Raw genomic sequence first — 21619 nt, 5'->3', positions numbered from 1 at the left:
AGCATCTAGACCATTTTCAAATGTAGGAGTTGATTTTTGCGGTCCATTTTTTATAAAAGAAAAACAGTTTCGGAACAGAAATAAAATCAAAGTGTACGTTGCTATATTTGTTTGTTTTCTGACAAAGGCAGTCCATATGGAACTAGTTAGTGATCTAACTACCGATGCCTTTTTAGCGAGCCTACGAAGATGTTTTGCCAGACGTGGAAAGTCAGAGCATATCTACTCTGACAATGCTACGAATTTTGTTGGCGCAAACAACAAAATTTCAGACCTTTATTCGTTTGTCAAATCAGAAAACAATAATAGGGCAATTCAAAGATCATTAGCAAACGATAATGTTACATGGCATTTCATACCGGCTAGGTCTCCACATTTTGGTGGCTTGTGGGAGGCTGCTGTCAAGTCATTCAAGCACCACCTAGTTAGAGTTGCGAGTAATACCTTATTAACATTCGAACAGTTCAATACACTTATCATTGAAATTGAAGCAACATTAAATTCTCGACCATTAACTCCCTTATCATCAGATCCCAATGATCTAACCGCTTTAACCCCTAATCACTTCCTCATTGGCGATTCTCTAACTAATCTCCCTGAAAAGGAGTTACGTAATATACCCATAAATAAATTAGCTACCTGGGAACACATTCAAAAAATGAAGCAGCACTTTTGGGCACGATGGTACAAGGAGTACGTTAATCAATTAAACGTGCGTAGCAAATGGCGTACTTCCAAGACGACATCCATCAAACCAGGAGTTCTCGTTATTGTGAAGGATGACAATCTTCCTCCAGCAAGGTGGCTGTTAGGTAGGGTTATTTCTACAAATCCAGGAGATGACGGTGTAGTTCGCGTCGCGACAATAAAAACCCAGAGTGGAGTGTATAAAAGAACTATAAAAAATCTGTGCCCGCTTCCAATTTATGAAGATAGTAGTCGCGAGTGAAGTGTTCGAATCGAACATTATATCATTAAGTTTAAGCATTTGACATATTTTCTTCTTTGTTTTGAACTTAAGCAGTTCAAGGCGGGCGGCATGTTTGTATCCAAGTTAGCTAGGGTAGTTTTAATTTGTTATTTTCAACACATAGTTTGCAGATGTCAATTCTTGCACTTCCAAATTTACTTTTCTTGGAATATTACAACTATAAGTTATGGTTATTACCCTAAATGTTTGTGCCGACCAGAGCAGGTACTGCGGCACATGACCGTTTGTTCACCCCAAGACGATGTTTTTCCCTTGTACCCTCGTCCCACCAACCCCACAGTTGTAAATAGTATAAATACCAATTATATCCAAGACAAGTTAAGTTACTTTGAGATTCTGTACAACACAGCTTGCTTTGTTCTCGTTATTAAGTTTTTGTACATAAATTCGTTTATTAGTTACTGCAGCATTTTTATTTCAATATCACATTTGAACTAGTCACACAAAATTAATTTGGCGTGTGACGGCGTGTTCTAAAAGGCAGTGCTGCTTTAAGGTGAATTTTGCCACTGTTTTACAAAAATTGGTTCACGCCTAAACAAATGTAATAGCACATAACAAATTTTAGAAGCATTAAATGTCGTAATAGGAGGTTAATCATTTCATAGTTTCCATTTATGAAGAATGAATGCATACGTAGGATTTGTACCTTTAGAAAAAGCTTTTGACAATGTTAAATGGGACAAGATATTAAATATACATAAAATAGTAGGGATGAGTTACAAAGATAGAAGAGTGATACTTAGTTTGTATAAAGAGCAACAGGCAGTTATAGAGATGGGGCAGCAACGTACAGAAGTAAATTTAAGAAAAAAGTAGGGAAATAGCGAATATAAAGATACGAGACGCAAAATTAGAAGAAGTGGCCGATTTTATGTATCTAGGAAGTCAGATAAATCAGAACGGACGGAGTAGTAGGGATATAAAGCAAAGGATAGCGCAGGATCGAGTCGTTTTCAATAAAAAGAAGTCACTCCTATGCTGGCAAACGATTAATTTAGAAATTCGAAAAGGTTTGTTAAAGGTGTATGTTTAGAGCACGGCGCTGTACGGGTGCGAAACATAGACAGTGGGCGCGACGGAAAAGAAAAGATTAGAAGCGTTCGAAATGTGATGTTACAGGCGAATGATGAGGATACCGTGGAGAGAGAAGGTTAGAAATGAATAGGTATTAGAAGGAATAGGAGAACAGATGACTCTATGGAAGTCAATAAGAAATAGGCGAGATAGGTTACTAAGACACCTTCTCAGGCATGAAGATTATAGTCAGAGACATATTAGAGGCAGAAACGGGAGTTAGAAGGGGTAGAGGTAGACCTAGATTAGATTACTGTTCGCAAATAGGATAGGAAAGAGTGGAAGTGCGTGTTCAACCAGTCTTAGGACTGAAGACCTTATGATGTTGATTTATGAATGATATAACACGCAGGATATAATATACAAGTGGTTCAACATTTGTTTACGTAAAAATAATAGAAAGGTTAAAAATTAAAAGGCGTTAATACATATTTGGGTCAAGGTTTAAGTATTTATTGTCAATTCAACGAAATACAATAAAGAGTTAGGAAATATTACATATAATTAAAAATACGCATAATGTTACAAACATAAATTAATGTTTTAATAACGTAATCGCTTTATTATTAAGAATTAATTAAATTGTATAACGATCACGACATTTACAAATATAGTATAATGGATTGTAAAGAATGGTAAACCTCACGACAATTCATTCTATAATTTCAGGACGAAGTCATACAATACTCACGCTATTATTATGTTAAGTAAATTATCATGACCTTGATATTAGGTTTGTACCCAACCCGTTCGTCTGTTGTTTCCATTTTATATGAACGAACATGTAATTTTCTGCCACTAAGTGTATATACATCTCTAAAATAACGACAGTCTTCGTCGTAGCTTCCATCAATCTTTTATCTAGATAGCATCTTGACCGTAGTAGAAATTAATTAGTTAACTATCTCCGTACAATAATTTGCCTTACAATCTGATTAGTGGTACTTTACAATAACATCAACCTTGGTCTTGGGTTGCGCGGGTATAAAATTCCGCCCGTTCATTGATTCCTATTTTTATTTCTACCTTTTAAAACATTGTCCGTTACTGCGTCACTGTTTACAGTTTATCTGAAGGCTCGTCTATGGTTGTATGACGAGGCACATAATTAACAACTGAGTCAACATTTTCGTAATGTGTAATATGAATGCAATAAGATACGACCCACCTCTCGCACATGTGAAGACTCATGAGATTTTAAACTACCTGTACATACCTTCTTAGTTTGTGCTATACTTCGTTTACTTTCTGTAGCGATGTGACCTTCAGTTTGACCGGCGAAAAGTAGAAAAGAACAACACCAGGCTAGAAAAGGAAGGAGACAACTCTCGGCCAAACTCTTAACCGGTGAGGAGCGTATAATGTGTATGGTACTGCACGGAAAAATTGACCATTTTATCCACTATAATTGCATTGTTCAAATGTGCTGTTATTGGTACCAATTACTACTGAAAATATCAACGAGATGTTTATTTATATTTGAAGATATATTAAAGGCTTTAACGCTTGTTTTCGACTCGCACTACTATTCATGACTGAACAAAATTTTTGGCAGGTACTGTATGAAAAAGTGTGTTTAATGAATAAGGGTCGAGATTATAATGAGCTTTTTTCTCCCTACCTACGATTTTGCCATCGCGCATTCAAGACATTGGAGTGGGCACATCGCTACAGAAAGTAAATGAAGTATAATACGAGACCTAATATTTTCCCAACGCAATTGATATAATAACTAGAGATGGGCCGGGTACACGGTTTGAATTCGGTATATAATCGGCAAATCCGGCACTTTTTTACGGTTCGGCCGGATATCGGATAATTACGCCGCGGCAGTATTGGGTAATTATATCACAGAAAAAAAAGAGAAAACAAATATCAGCAATGATAATTCAATAAATGTAACAAAAAATCCACCTAATGAAAATTGGTAATTAAGATTGTATTGGGATAGGTCGTTCATCATAATTTGTATTATTTATTAGTGATTATACTGAATTATTTGTTTATCATCATCATCATAAGGTCGTCAGTCCTAAGACTGGTTGGACACGTACCTCCACTCTTTCCTATCCTGAGCTAATCTTCGCATTTCCTTAAAACTAGAACAGCCCACATCCTTAACTATTTGCGAACAGTAATCTAATCTAGGTCTACCTCTACCCCTCCTAACTCCTGTTTCTGCCTCTAATATGTCTCTGACTAGACCTTCATGCCTGAGAAGGTGTCCTACCGACCTATCTCGCCTATTTTTTATTAACTTCCATAGAGTCCTCTGTTCTCCTATTCTCTCCAATACCTCTTCATTTCTAACCTTTTCTACCCACGATATTATCATCATCCGCCTATAACACCATAATTATTATTTGTTATTTCGATAAAATTCTTGTTACTTTTCCTCGTGAACATGAATGCATTAGTATAGTCAAACTGTTACACTTCCTATCACTTTTTGATATATCAGATTTTGATTAACGACAACTTATTACTATCATTTTGTCACCTTGCAGAGTTTACGAACATTATAGGTTCGTTTCAACTCAATCTTTTCGTTGAAAATCTGCTAATCAAGATTTAAAATTTCATTGGTTGAGTGTTTAAACGACTTTTTGAACGGGATTTAAATGTGATTAGGGGCATTGGTGAGGGTGGTATTTAATGGAAAGCCAGCCAAAACGAAGACATGAACCATATTAATCGTAATGGTAATCCGCTGCATCTCTAGTAATAACTAATATTATATTTTATTGACGCGAAAATAATAAATAAAATTGTCAACATAGTTCGCTGAATTTAAACTTTAACCTTATTTATAGTATTTTATGCATCACTGCAATTTTTTGTCTTTGTAACTTGATATCAACACACTTCAGCTAAAGACGAACCTGTATGAATTTCATCAGCATTTTAAATACTACAAAGACAATAAATAAAATACAATCTTGGGATATGTAAAATTGAATGGTTGCGGTTTTTATGTTTTACGTTATGTTAAACCGGAAATAGTAACAAGTGCTATTCTCTGATTTTATACCGCATGCCTTTTTAGGGGTTAATAATTTACAGTTAATAAAAAGATAAAAAAGTTCGTACACCTTCCAGTCATAGTGAAAAATAAAATTTTATTTTTAGAAAAAAAATGCATGTCTTTATAACACAAGACAGTTAAAAAAATTATTTAAGGCCGAGTGGTGAAAGGCATGCAATCCGTTACAGCTTAAAAAGGTTAGAATAGTCGACTATTCTTTTAAAAAATAATATAAAATTCCGTAACATCTTTTGTTGGGATAAGAACGGGAAATTTTCATTTTCATTTCAGGAAGAATATGAATACAACAGTATACATATTATTGTTGTTCTACTGTAACAATTGTATAACAACTTTTGACGCAAAGAGTCATAAGCATTTAATTTTAAAATTTGAGCAATGATAAGTTTTTGAAGTCAAACTTCTTTACGCACGGTAGGGTAAGTTCGTTTCATGCGAGTTGCTATGTAACGAAATCATGCAATGCATTTCCCCCGCTGTCTGTCCCTATGTATGGTTAGATCTTTAAAACTACGCAACGGATTTTAATGCGGATTTTTTTAATAGATAGAGTGATTTAAGAGGAAGGTTTATATGTATAATACATGCATAGTATAGTAGAGAAACACTGATAATTTTAGAGGTTTGTAATGTGATGTCGTAAATAAACACATTTTTTTGCGCTTACATTGGAAACGCTGGCTGAACCCTACGAGACAGGTCAAAATAATATACTACAGTATTGTACACCTTAAGAAGGTCTACAAAAAAGTTCGGGATGGTATATGTCTATCTCTTAGGGATAACCCACAATAATCATATCTTATTCTTTACTTTTTATGAGAAATAATGTCTTATTTACGAAGCGATACAGCATTAATCCTTATCCAATTAAGTACTTTTAAATACATTGTGTATTTAATATAGATAAATATGGCCCTTTACAGCATGTCATTTAAATGAATATTTTCGAAGATATTACAGACTTAAAATCCAGGGACATAGCGGTTGCGGCGGTACTGGCCAGTTTGTTATTGTCTAATGACAAAAAAACTGTGATTGTTGTATATAAAGACATTCTATAGTATATTTACTTTCAGCATTGCACCCGTGCGAAGCGTAGTGTACAAATAATACCATTAAACCAATTCCTTAACCCATATCCCGGTATGTTGGTGTGTTTGAAGATGTCTCACTTCAGTAGCGTGTTGTATAATTACACGTTGTATTTTTTTTTATTAATTACTTCATTAAATAATACGCTTGTATATGGTCAAAAAATGCCCTGACCGTTATGTTATTTGATTTTATTCAGCTTGTTTATAATTTCGCAAGGTAAACCAGTGGCATCATATTATCGTATTTTTAAAATAATTGATACGCTTTTATTTTAAGAACGTACGCATTTGATATTTAAAACGTAAACAACAATCTGCTTATTATCAAAAATTTAAAACATTCTTTTAAGTAAATAACATAAACAGCAATTGCTATGTAAGGTTTTTGTCGCCAATAGCTAGATAAATGAATTAGTGTGCTAATTAACGAGAGCAGTGGCGAATTCTGGATTTTTATCTGGGGTAGGATCAGAGGCGCATTAAATTTTGAGAGCGCTCTAGGCTAGCATCTCATAGACGCCCCTCTGGCGGTGATATATTTTGCAAAATACTTTTTTATTATTAGGTTCTTCCTTATTGTTTTTTTTAGGTTTAAAAACTTCCTCGCGCGCCCCTTTTTAACCTTGCGCCCCTAGGCATATGCCTACTTTGCCTTATGGCCTTATTATCGCCACTGGGTAGGATGTAGTCATAAAGAGATTATCTCATCGTGACATATTGCAATTGTAGTGGATGGACCTTTTATTTACAGAAGAGATGTCTGAATTGAATTTTTACAGAAATATTAAGGTTTTAAACAATGTCATCATCATCATAAGGTCGTCAATCCTAAGACTGGTTGGACACGCTTCTCCACTCTTTCCTATCCTGCGCTAATCTTCGCATTTCCGTAAAGCTAGAAAACCCCATATCCATAACTATTTTAGGAACAGCAATCTAATCTAGGTCTATCTCTACTCCCCTTACCTCCCGTTTCTTCCTCTAATATATATGTATTACTCTAAAGTATCCACTGTAGAAGTCTCCGGCTTCGGGTCAATGGACTTCACTAATACCTACTATATCTAATTCTAATCTATCCATCTCTACTTTTAAATTTTCTAATTTCCCTACTTGCCTCATTGTGCTAACATTCCACGCTCCCACTCGTGAAATATTGTATCTGCTCCTATTGCACTGATTGATGACATCCCCCGAGATAGTCCCCGCCCGGATATCCGAATGGGGGACTAGTTTACGTCCGGAAGTCTTTATCCCAGAGGACGCCATCATTTAATTTCAGTAGTTGAACGTTTTACTCGGGATCATAATGTGGTGGTTTCCCGTTGCCTTGCACATTGCAGTATTGTGCATCAGAGTGCCATACCGATCCTCCTGATCGCTGCCACCCTGAGTACTGAAAGAGCTGTTGCCCTCTTTCAGGGACTTGTCTTAGTCTGGTTTCTCTTTAAGAACCCCTCCATTATGGTTGAACCTATGGTCCGGCTTCCTAAATCATCTAAACTCGCAAGCCGATCCACCCACTCTAGTTTGTACAAGAGTTTCGTCAAGGTTCAAGTCCCGTCGGATCAGTTTAAACAATGACCAATAGAAAATAGGTTAAATATTGTTTATTGCTAATTTTTCAAAAAAACTCGAAATTAAGGAAAAGCGTGGTAATTGAGTGATTTCTCAGAAATAAATTTCCTGAGTAGGTACAACTCATTTCAAACGGTTCCCCTTCTCTTTGCCCGAATGCGCCGTATTAAAATTTCAAATTCAATCGTATTTTATCCTGTTCAAACTATTTCTGTCTTACTCACCCCTAGTGTGTATTCTTTCTATTCACGCAGCTTTCCTCAAGATCACATCTCTAACCGTTTGAAAAGAGTTGTATCTACTATCATGTTTTTCCGAATAGACCCAGCCTTAAATTAATTTTACACTCGAAAAGAAAGGTAGTTTAAGCGGGAAGAAGAAAAAATCAAATAGTATTACTTCGTTTAAACTAAATAGTAAAAATAAAAATATTTTTTTCGAAATGTTTATTTAAAAGCACTGTCTAAAATTTGGCGATGCGACGTTTATTGTGGCAATCACAATCTTTTGCCAACTAATCTTGTTTATTACTGACAACCTAAAAAGTTCAAATGTGAGGATAAAATGTGATATCGAAATTTGTATTTTGACAACGATTGAAAACTTTTTTACTTTTCGCCAAAACACAATATAAGGTTATTTTTCCCTTTATACAATTTTTTTCTGCCTATAATTATATTTATTAATGTGGACGCCCTCAAACCCCATTCGTAGTGCCTGCTCCTGTTTAATAGTTTAAAATTATATGTTTACATTTGTTTTTTCAAACTGTATTAGACATGAATCTTAACTACATAATATACTTGTATGAGTGTATAATCATTTAATCTGTAACTGAGGATGATGCCTTCGGTGTCGAAACACGTTTTGGGCTTTAAGGAGTTTATGTGGAATTTTGAATTATAGCATTTTATTTGTTTATCTGACACCTTGCAAAAAATCATGTCTAAATGAATGCATAATAATTATTTTATTAAAAAATTATTATTTAGCGATTAAAGATGTAGAAACCTACTTATATCGTGTGTAAGGATACCGTGGAGAGAGAAGGTTAGAAATGAAGAGATTTTGAAAAGAATAGGAGAACAGAGGACTCTATGGAAGTCAATAAAAACTAGGCGAGATAGGTTGGTAGGACACCTTCTTAGGCATGAAGGTCTGGTCAGAGACATACTAGAGGCAGAAACAGGAGTTAGGAGGGGTACAGGTAGACCTAAATTAGATTACTGTTCGCAAATAGTTAAGGATGTGGGCTGTTCTACTTTTAGGGAAATGCGAAGTTTAGCTCAGGATAGGAAAGAGTGGTGGTACGCGTCCAACCAGTCTTAGAACTGACGACCTTATGATGATGATTCATATACAAAAGACAAAATATTAATATGCTTAGATTTGCAAATGATATAGCAGTATCTAGCAAGGACTTTAAATAAAATGGAAGTGGTATTGACAAAACAGTACTGTATGAAAAAAGTACAAAAAAAGCGAATATAAAGATAGGAGACGAAAAATTGGAAGAAGTGGCGGATTTTAGGTATCTAGGAAGTCAGATAAGTCAGGACGAAAGGAGTAGTAAGAATATAAAGCAGAGGATAGCGGCAGGATCAAGTAGCCTTAAATAAAGAAAGTCACTTCTATGCTCGCGAACGGTTAATTTAGAAATTCGAAAAAGATTGCTAAAGGTGTATTCTATACACGTTTCTATGCACATTTAATAGAAAGTATTTATGTTTGTATTTAAATACTTTCGTTTGTTATTTTACCTACCCAAATACTACACATCAATGGCAATAAAACCGAGCTCTATCACTAACTGCTGAAGGAAATTCTACGTTTTACCTTCAACAATAGCAACATATGAGGCAAACAATTACTACATAATGTTGCCTAACCATTAAAAATTAAAATATTATATTTATATAGTATTCGTAGTCTAGTGATATGAAGGGCTCTCTGATACGACATCAGTGACGGTTTCGAGTTCAAATATATCGTCATCTGGATAGAAAGTTGTTCCAACTATAATTTATTTATTTATTTCATAGAACTTACAAACCATGAACGGTGGACGCTGCGGAAAAGAAAAGGTTAGAAGTGTTCGAAATGTGGTGTTACAGGTGAATGATGAGGATGGATACCATGGATTGAGAAGGTTAGAAATGAAGAGGTATNAAAGTAGAGGATAGCGCAGGGCCGTGTCGCCTTTAATAAAAAGAAGTCACTTCTATGCTTGCGAACGGTTAATTTAGAAATTCGAAAAAGGTTGTTAAAGGTGTATGTTTGGAGCGCGGCGTTGTACGGATGCGAAACATGGACAGTGGGCGCGGCGGAAAATAAAAGCTTAGAAGTTATCGAAATGTGGTGTTTTAGACGAATGATGAGGATACCGTGGATAGAGATGGTTAGACATGAGGAGGTATTAGAAAGAACAGGATTACAGAGCAATCTATGGAAGTCAATAAGAAATAGGAGAGCTAGGTTAGTAGGACACCTTCTCAGGCATGAAGGTCTAGTTAGAGACATATTAGAGACAGAAACGGATGTTAGGAGGGTTGAGGTAGACCTAGATTACATTACTGTTCGTAAATAGTTAAGGATGTGGGTTGTTCTAGTTTCAGGCAATGCGAAGAAGGCTCAGGATCTGACTGACTCTTAGGACTGACGACCTTATGATGATGAATAATTAAAATATTAGATACAGTAGGTGTATGTATACTTGAACAATACTTTAAATCTGGATTTACATTTTACATTAACTAACAATAACTAATAACTACCTACTAAACTATTTAATTAATGTCATATTGAGGAGATGTCGTATCACTTGTCTGCCTGGTAGGAGTCGGTTTTTTCTTCATCATAACGCCTTCAGCCCTAAGACTGGATTGATTGTATAATGAACATATACCTCCATTTGTTCTTATCTTGAGCTAATCTTTGCATTTCTCGAAAATTAGAGCAATATCTCTATTTGAGAACGGTAAGCTAATCTAGGTGTACTTCGGTTCCCCTTAACTCTTATTTAAGCTTCTAATACAGCTCTAGCTCTTTACATTTCAGAGGTCGCCCCATCATCCTATCTGTTTATCGAGTCCTATCCGTCTATCTTGCTAATTCCTTATTGACTTCCATTCCGTCATGAGTTCTTCTATTCTTTCTACTACCACCTTATTTCCAACGTTTTCTGTCCACGATCTAACACCATCTCAAACATTGCTAAATTTTATGAGTTGAGTCATATCCTACGGAGACTACTCATTTAATTACTACTATTAGAACTATCTCAAATGATCCCCCATCTTTATCGCTCCATACTGACAATATCTTTTACCTTCATGGTGAACCGGATTTTATTCTTTTTCTCCAAATTATTTTGCATGAACCACGAAATTCGTTGTTTTCTGACGACACCTAACAATAAGTTCTGAATTGGATGGGGCAATTGATGTAGACTGAGATTAAAAATTCAAAAATGGATATTGTGCATTCATTTACACAGTAGTGATAAGCGATGGATGTTTTAAAGTGGAAGATCCTCCTCCACATTGTTTACCAATTGTGGAAATATGAGAAGTTGAAGACTATCTACGAAGTATTACTGCCCCCAGTTTTTACCGAAAAATTCCAAAAATTAATTAATTTAAAAACACATAAAAACAATGAAACTGGATAACTAAGTTACAAATGCGGGTTTAGAAAAAATCAGAAGAAGATAAAATTAAACTAGCACTCTAAGGTTAAAATTTTCTGTTGAGTGATTATTAAAAAAGTAAGTAAAGTCAGAGACTAATTTAAGAATAATTCTTAACTTAATTAATTCTTAACTTAATACTTATCTAAAATATAGACACATAAAAAACTGAGGAAAAAATCATTAGGGGTAATGGGGAAGATATGGAAAATACGAGAAGGAAATCTTAAAGGAAGTTGAAAAAAAGGAAGGTCCCTATTCGAGGCATTGGTTAGAGAGCATATTATTGTACGGAGGGTAAATATGGGTGAGGAAAGAAAAAAAAATTGAAAGCATTGAAGACAGATGCATAACATAAAATAAACAAGAGCAGAAAAATTGGCCATAAGAGTCTTCGTCTCTCATCGAGTCTCTCTGGTGGCGCTGAGAGAGACTGTCGAAAGACTGTCAAAAAAACTGATTAGCGTCTGAACGAGAGACTCGATTCGCTCATAGAGAGATCCTCATTTTGTATCCAGTCTATGAAGGAGAGATTCGAATCTCTGAACGAGAGACTCGAATCTCTCAATAAGTGGTGTTTCGATAGACATGGTTAACATTTTTTAACTTCAACATATTTTAGAGATCCCAGTCTTTCTACGAGAGACTCGAGTCTCTCAATTTTTCAGTTTTATCCATTCAGTCTCTTTGTGAGAGACTTGAATCTCTGAATTAACAATTTTATCGTTCGAGTCTCGCATACAGAGACTGTGAGAAATCCATAAAAACACCTAGGCAATAACTGAGAGATTGTGAAAGACTGTGAGAGACGCTCTCAGAGACGCTAAAAGACTCCGAAAGACTCTGAGAGACTGGAGAGAGACAGAAAATTTCTGTTTGTGGAGGAAATAGAATAAAATGAAAAATTGAAATGAAAGAAAAGGGTGGCCTAAAAAGTATAAGAAAAATATTATGGAAGAGGAAAAAAGCAGAAAAGCGAGAAGAATTAAAATATTCATACAACTCACATGTTGGTATAGAATATCCAAAGGTATATGCACCTCGTATAGATAATACGTATTAGTGTACTTAATAAAGCAATCTATCTACTCATGTACAATATTTCTTTAACAATTTGCTAAAATTTAGTGTTAAAAGTTACAAATGTCTGTCAACAGTAAAAATATACGAATACTCAACAATATTAATTACCTAATACTTATCCGACAATAAAGATAACAGATTCGGTTCAGCAATTAAAATTGCTTTTCAGAACATCATAATGACAATAAAGCTTTTATCAATTTAATAACAAGTCAAACGATTGCCAATTATTCACATTATTATGTCGGGATTGGCTATTAATTTGAATACACCCGTCGAGATTTTTAAAACTGATGACATAAACCTATGTAGATATACGTGTATATCATAATATTTTACGAAAAATGAAAGTGCCGACTCCATAAAAATTTACGATTAACTTTTTATAGCTATGCCCCCTTTCTAAATGAGGCATCGGAGGTCAAAACGATAGAATTAAATAGTTGTTTCTTTTATTTATACAATACATAAATGTATGAAAAACGTATTTCTTATCACTAAGTGTATTCATTCATTAAATTGATTAATTCATTAATAGTTTTATTCACATACCTATGTACACAGTGTGTACGTAGTATAAGGGAGGGGGGGGACTGCAGGTAGGTATAACTGTACCGGGTCTTAGACGATAGGGGATTTTAGTCGGTAAAAATCCGACACTACCTCCCTTCAGGGGTGTCTTTTGAATATTTCCCCTCCTCGAGCATAATCTAAACAAAAAAAAAAAAAGACGATAGGGGATAAACATACGCTTAAGCCCGTGAAGCCAGAACCTATTGGGACGACATATTAGTCATCATCATAAGGTAGTCAGTCCTAAGACTGGTTGGACACGCACCTCCACTTCTTCCTATCCTGAGCTAATCTTCGCATTTCACTAAAACTAGAACATCCTACATCCTTAACTATTTGCGAATAGTAATCAAACCTAGGTCTACCTCTACCCCTCTTAACTCCTGTTTCTGCCTCTAATATGTCTCTGACTAGACCTTCATGCCTGAGACTACCAACCTATTAACCTCCATAGAGTCCTTTGTTCTCCTATTCTTTGTAATACCTTTTCATTTCTAACCTTTTCTACCCACGTTATCCTCATCATTCGCTTATAACACCACATTTCGAAGGCTTCTAACTTTTAATATGTCTGTGACTAGACCTTCAAGCCTGAGAAGGTGTCCTACCAACCTATCTCGCCTACTCTTTATTGATATCCAAAGAGTCCTCTGTTCTACTATTCTTTCTAATACCTCATCATTTCTAACCTTCTCTTTCCACGGCATCCTCATCATTTGCCGGTAACACCACATTTCGAACGCTTCTACCCTTTTCTTTTCCGCCGCGCCCATCGTCCATGTGTGGCAATTAGTGGCTCGAAAAAGGTGAAAAATACATATACATTGTTTGAACGTTTTTCTATTTTTAAAGCACCTGTCTTTTACTAACTGCTTTTCGTAAGATATTCTACCTATTCATTTATACAATTATGGAATGTTTGTGATTAATTCCGAAACCTTCCCGAAATGTTAGCCAAAATAGCCTTATTATTGAATGTAATTTATTTTTATGACGCGTCTTATTCGCCGAATGATTTATGACTGCACGGCTGTCATCATCAAAGGGTAAGAAGATGCTGTTCTATTGATCATCCTTCGTTTGCGTACGCTTATTAAGCTTCGGTTGTTTCGGTCTTATTCTGAGTATTTTGAATGCTCTTAAACATTTAATATTAAAAAAAATGTATATATTATATTAAAAATGACTTTTCATATTATTTAGGAACATAAGAAATCTATGGAAATTACTAAAATATCTGCTTTCATGACTGCATCAACAACCATAGTGTTTATTTGCGATATATTTTATTTTAATTGCTAATGAGTTCATTTATCGTAATTGTAATAATTACCACTATCGCATGAATTCTAGGGCGCAATCGAAATAGTAATTATCCTAAAGGTAATAATGGTAATAAGAACCCACATGAGAATCAGGGTAATGTTATGGTTTAAGTACTTATAAATCCAATTATCTACTTAATATTCTCTCTAATGCTTTCTCATTTCTAACCTTCTCTATCCACGGTATCCTCATCATTGGCCTGTCCACCGTTCGTGTTTCGCACCCGTACAGCGCCGTGCTCCAAACATACGGCTTTAACAATCTTTTCCTGAACTATTACCCTACCTTAACGTCTGATTTGTTTAACTCTTTTTGGACTTGCACACTGTAATTACTGATATTTATGAATTGAACAGACAAAATTATACTTAACTTGGCTAAGGTATGACTAAATATTACGAATATTAACATAAAATCATCATTAGACGCTTAAACTATGTCAAAACGTGCAATAGAAAAATTCTATTATACAGTGTAAATGGTAATAGAGTGATCTGTTTGTAGTACATATTATTACGTAACAGGTGATTAACAGTCCTTTTACGAGGTAGCAATTATGTCATTATGGTGACATCAACTGGGGAACAGCAAAAGTAAAATATTCACACACACACTCATGCATACACATATGTATATATGTTCCTCAGGGTAAATAATAACTGAAGGACATAAATGTTGTTATTCATGTTTTACTTTTATGACAATATATAATTGACAGGTGTCGAACAGTAACTAAATGAAACTTAAAATCCCAAAATTCCATAAAACGTTTGGAAACCTAAAACGCGTTTTGGTTACAGTTGCCTACGAGGCATTAGTTGTACCAGAGTGTCGCGAATTTTGTGTTTTTTCGTATATTTATTTATTCAAGATTATCTATTTTGTTCCCTTCAAAGTAATCCCGACCAGATAATGTACTTATTTGCCAACATTTTTTCCAATCCCCGAAGTACTTCAAAAAATCATTTTTTGTGATCTTGTTCTAGTAAAACAGAAAACTTCGTGGTGTAATATTTAACGAGCATGTCTGAATTAGAAATTTAAACAATAACCTGTGAGGATAGTAAAGGGGAAGTGGAGGATGCTGAATGGGATTACTGTCTGCTTCTATTTTACGAACGATAAAATTGTAAATAGGTTGTCCTTCTAATTAGAATTTATGACCGGAAACAAATTAACTCGCTTTTGTAAAAGGAAGTCAAAGACCGTTGATTTTACCAGAAATTGCATCTGCTTTTCTTCTAATTTCTAACAAATAATGGAGAGATGTAAAATAAAAGAAATCAATGCGGGTTTTTATCCCCAGGAGCATTTAAACCCTTTAAGATGAAATTTATTTGTAATAGTGGCTGCTAGCGATCTGCACAAAAGTGCGAAGCCGGAGAATAGAGCGGAAAGCCCTCTTTAGTTCTTTTACGAATCGTGGGAATGGACGGACAATACTTAGTTGGGGACAGACAGATGACACTGACAAAATGACATGAGAAAATATATATTTTTGCTTATCTCCACTTTTAAAATCTATTACCTAAACAGATTTAGGTACCATTTAAACAACGGCCTTTGATCACATTGTCAGCTTCTAGATCATAGCTTAGCATTTCCGGATCGTTTCCAGATTCGTTAGCTCTAGTCCAGGTTTTTTGAATCATTAATCAGTAATCAAAAAATAGTAGGGAAAAAGTAGGGAAAGAGCGAATATAAAGATAGAAGAAGTGGCTGATTTTAGATACCTAGGAAGTCAAATAAGTCACGATGGAAGGAATAGTAGGTATATAAAGCAGACGATAGCGCAGGGTGGTGTCGCCATTAATAAAAAGAAGTCACTTCTATGCTCGCGAACGGTTAATTTAGAAATTCGAAAAAGGTTCTTAAAGGTGTATGTTTGGAGCACGGCGTTGTACGGGTACGGAACATGGACAGTGGGCGCGGCGGAAAAGAAAAGGTCAGAAGCGTTCGAAATGTGGTGTTATAGGCGGATGATAAGGATATCGTGGATAGAAAAGGTTAGAAATGAAGAGGTATTGGAAAGAATAAGAGAACAGAGTACTCTATGGAATTTAATAAAAATAGGCGAGATAGGTTGGTAGGACACCTTCTTAGGCATGAAGTTCTAGTCAGAGACATATTAGAGGCAGAAACAGGAGTTAGAAGGGGTAGAGGTAGACCTAGATTAGATTACTGTTCGCAAATAGTTAAGGATGTGGGCTGTTCTAGTTTTAGGGAATTGCAAATTTTAGCTCAGGATAGGAAAGAGTGAAGGTACGTGTCCAACCAGTCTTAGGACTGATGACCTTACGATGATGATAATCAGTAATCATGTGATTACTGGGGTAGTTATAATATTCCACAGTTAATCTTTCACTTTTTTTCTATTTTAATTTTGTCAGTCTTATCTTCTGCTTCCCATGTTTAATGTACACATTCATCCCTTCGACTCATAAAAAAGAAGTGAAGAAAAATATCTGTTCCTCCCTCTTGTTTTGCACTATTATTATGTGTTGTTGAAGGTAACCGAACAATACAGCGGTAGCTCGTACCTCGTAGGAATAGACCAAGGGTAAAAAAAGTAGATTTAAGATCATTTTGGTCCTAAAAACTCCTTAATTTTTTTTATTGTTCATTTATTCATGTAACAACGTCATGAGGAAGTACTTCAATTTTATTTGTGAACATTTAAAGAGTGACTGAAAAAATCGCCCGTTTTCTCTCTTTAAAATTTAATTTTGAAGTGCTAAATGAGAGTATGCTGTTTGATTTCTGAAATATGAGCATGTGAAGATGTGATATATGGGGTGCAATATGGGAGCATACCTATTAAAAAGCACAAACCATATTCTTAGTATCTGTCTAAGTCTTCATTCCCTTCTTTCACTTTTATTAAAAATATAAAAAAAATCATGTAATAATATTTGTTGCAGTTCTAAATCCAGATAAACTGCTATCAAAATGCAATTTTTGCTTTTCCTTGATTCAATTTCATAGTTCAAGAGAAGGGGTAGCTTTCCACCTTGTAATCGATAGCTTTTCTAAACTAGGTCGTAACACAGTTACAGTTTATTTATATTATTAAAGGTATTCAACATGTTCTGTTAATTAGAGGAGCTTTTATGCAGTTTATTATTGTGTAAGGGTAGTTTTCATCTCCATACAGGTGTATTTCATTTAATACGTGTAAACGTTAACCAACACATTTGTTTATGAATTCAGTGTATGGAAACTTTTTAATTTTAATACCATTATTTTTCCCTATTTTTTCCTTAATATAGAGAATATTTATGATTTTTTAAAGACTTTACAGATTTTTCTGATTTATATATATGCATGATAGGTTATATTTCAAGGATAGTCCCATTTAAATTTGAAAAAAACCTCCAAGAGTGAAAAATTAAAAAATGATTAAAAATAGCTGGAGAAATTATTTCTGTTAGATCTTTTTACCTTTACAGTTTAATTTTATGCACAATATTGAGGTCGTTTTCTATACGTCAGTATATTTAAATTATGTTACTTTTCTTCTCATTTACGCTTGTCAGTTATGTATTTTCTATTTCAGATACATCATGACTCAATAATTTTTCACATTCCTGTCTGAATGAAATGAATTGTTAACCTTAGCATTTATATAGTGGATACTCTTTTTCAAAAAAAGTTTAGAAATACTTAATTTTATTTCGAAACATTATAGGTACAAGTATTTGCTTTGTACATATTTTTTTACAATGAAGCCTGATGCTTGATATAATTTTTTTTTTAAGAGTTTACCTTTAGAAATTGATAAGAATAATCATAATTGTTCAATTTTTGTTTTTATGATACATACGTCTTTGAGCAGTTTCTGCAACCAAAATAAGGCTCTTCTGTTTAACAAAAATCCTATTCTTATTTTACTTTTAATCAATAATAAGGCTAAACGGATAGAAGAAGTAATTCCAATAAACTGCTTTTGTTCTTAATGGTATTAATAACATGAACGTACAATGTCCTTGAGTGTTAAGTAGCATTTTAATCAGTTATTTTAAATCAATGAGATGAAAATGCAAATTATAAACAGACAATTGGCATACGGCTCATTAATTTTATTTTCTCTCTTTTTCAGATGTCATTGTCCATGTTATTAGAGCAGTTGGACGACTAGGCAACATTGACAAATAGCCAGAGATAATTTTAGTAAGGCTATCGACTTCCCTTGAACTCCCGTCAAATGAACCAAAAAATGTAATGCAGAATATTAAAACTTAAATTGGCCGTAAAATTTTCATGAAGATTATATAAAGCGAGACGAAGCAAGATGAGGGTCGTATCGGCTATTTTAATCGTTACAATAAACGCTGTTACAATTTTAGGTATGTACTTATATACAATATAAATTATTTTGGTGTTAAACCGATTAAAAATTTCAGTAATATATAGATATTTTTAGTAACAAATAGATAAAATATTTAATTTAAAAATTAAGCTTTTTATACTGAACAGTAACATAATTAACCACATTCTTATGTACCTACAGTCATTCTTTCCCAAATTCCCCTGAATGCAACTGGTTATATTTGAATTAATGAAAATTCGAATTAATGAAAATTTCGTCCTACCATTATAGTTTAGCTTATGTTTAGAAAACATCGGTTCTATATATATACTACTGCTCAACAATTACACGCCGGTAATTCATTAAAGTGATTTAATTTTTTACCTGTACAGTAAAAGTTCCTTATCCACGGTTTCCTTATTCGCGTTTTCATTATTCGCGAGTGAAAAAATTGCAACCCAGTTCCTGTATTCCTAAAACTTTCATTATTCGCGGATGCAATCGATAAACAGAAAAGGATTCGGTGTCATTTATTAAGGGAATTGACCGCAATAGACCGCTCGTGCCTAGTGTAAATTTTTCCGAAAACATGGGTTTCTATTCTAAACATTGTAATTTAACACTGCGAGATAAATTTGTGATTTTGTGTATGGTAACAGACCAAGGTTCACACTAACTCGGTACGTTTTTGGTTTTCAATAATATGGTCATTAAAAGCTTCTACAAGTACTTAAAGCTGATGCTTCTTGTAGGACACTTATTTTCAATAGAAATTTATCTATCTTACTACAAAATTTCAAACCTCTGTTTCAAACATTAAACTCATTATATCTAGAACAGATAATCTGAATCCCCTTAACGTATCGGCATCTTTTGAGTATGAACTGTTGGTACTTGCCGAGGCAGCTTTTATAAAAGATGTAACCGAGTAAACAAAAAAGGATTCGGTGTTATCTTTCAACGTATCGGCATGTTTTAAGTACTGTTGACTCGTGCCGAGAGAACTAATTTCAAAATTCAAAACAAGAAAAATCACTAAATCTTTTGAACTCTTGCGTAAAGCTGATTATAACGATATATTTTAATTGCGAATTTATCAATGCATTGATTTAATTTTGATACATATTGGTTTTATTTCGGAAACTTAGAACGTATTTCCTATGATTATATACTAATTACCATTCCATATCTACGGTTTCTGTATTCGCGGCATATTTATGGAACATATACTCCGCGAATAACGAACTTTTACTGTATAGATAATCGCAAATTTATTAGGAAAATTGTTGCTGCTGTCTCGCCCTCGCCGGGAATCGAACCCGCGTCCATTTACTCACCATTGCTCTACCACTAATCGTAAGCTGCAAGAGGTGACAGTAGCAACAACGACAATACGTACCTAAATTATGTAGGTCACAAAATCGTTGAACCAATATGTAATCACTATTAACGAGATATAATGAGACATTTACAATAATTCTTGCAGGGTTATTTTTAATACATGAATTTATTTTTTAATTAACTTTTTACCACTACAGATCACCTCTAATTAATGAGAAAAAATTGGTGATCCTGTCACGCCCTCGTCGGGAATCGAACTCGGGTCTCTGGTTTTACACAACATTGTTCTACCACTAAGCTACAAAATGTATTGAAATAAACTCTACAAAAGTTCTACTCGATGTCTAGCACTACTAATAACTCAAAAAATCTCAGATCATAATGTCAAACAGTATAAGTGCTTCGTTTGTGTTGTCTTTTCCTACCGTAATCTTACAATCCTAACCGAATCGCGTTTTTGCTATAACATACTGCTGAGTGCGGTAGTGAAAGCTCTATAGTAGTAGCTACCTAATAGTTAAAATTAAAAACTCAAGTCATCGGTTAACGCTGCGGCTGATTTTTCGGAAGAAAATTTATAGAAATTGGAATCATAAAGACAACTTATGACAACCTGTACTTGAACCCCAAATTACAGAAAAATTCGAATTGCAGAAGTTGAGGAATTCGAGTTAAAAAGTTTGAAGTACATGTAAAACAATGCATACCTATATTAAAGAAACAAAAAAAAAACATTCGAGTCAGAAGTTACAGAAGTTTTGAAAGTTACTTTGAGGATGTATTCAGTTTCATAAAGTAAATCTAGTTTGTAATTTGGATTACCAAGGAAGTTCTTCTTCAATGTTTTAAAAAATAATAGTCAGAATTTAATTTTGAAAATTTGACATTCTTAAAATAATGTAAAATATTTTCGATTATCCAAGTTTCATTTCCGGTTATCTACACCAGAAGGCAGTAACTTTACCATTTTACAGAACATCATGTATTGTATTATCAATTAAATTCTCGGTTAATATAAAAGTAAGTTTAATGACATTAATCTTCCCAAAAACTCCACCGTTTAGGAAGTAAACGATTATCTTTTTCAATTTTTTTTTGAAAAACAATAATATTTATAATAATTGTCTTTCCTCAAAAATACCATACCTTACTTAACAAGATTTTTACTATGTCAACCATTTAATGGTAGTTTTTTTCGAAAATTACATGGGATGTTAAAAAAAAAATCTGAGGATACAAAATCCAAAAACTGTTTTATTTCAAATCTAATATGTACTTTATATATTTTCGCATAATCGAATGCGACTTTTTCTGGGTCGTTTGGCATGTAGATAATCTGTACTAGGGTGCTTCAAACAAAATTTTTATTTTTTTTCTAACTTTTACCCCCTCAAATGTTTCTATTTGATGTAAAAAAAAATCGTCTTGAAACATGAGCGCTCTAGCTCAAATCTAAGGGGTCGTTATTTTTATTTTAGTTTCCCATTTAATTAACATAGGAAAAATTCTT

At 34.1% G+C, this 21619-nt stretch overlaps 1 protein-coding gene across 4 annotated transcripts in view; it reads left to right on the top strand.

Annotated features, from left to right (window-relative positions):
* Positions 1-21619, top strand: part of LOC108735988 — an 84313-nt gene that overhangs the window by 46061 nt on the left and 16633 nt on the right. For all 4 annotated transcript variants that reach the window (XR_003232414.1, XR_003232412.1, XR_003232413.1 and 1 more), the window contains one exon: positions 18559-18805. Coding sequence is in view for 1 of the 4 variants with exons in the window: in XM_025980872.1 (XP_025836657.1) it covers positions 18751-18805 (55 nt within the window). In the remaining 3 variants the exon portion in view is untranslated. The remainder of the gene's footprint in view (positions 1-18558; positions 18806-21619) is intronic.

Source organism: Agrilus planipennis, unplaced genomic scaffold (genome assembly GCF_000699045.2).
Source record: "Agrilus planipennis isolate EAB-ADULT unplaced genomic scaffold, Apla_2.0 scaffold4, whole genome shotgun sequence".
In the NCBI taxonomy this organism is placed as follows: domain Eukaryota; kingdom Metazoa; phylum Arthropoda; class Insecta; order Coleoptera; family Buprestidae; genus Agrilus; species Agrilus planipennis.
This window is presented reverse-complemented; position numbering and strand designations above follow the sequence as displayed.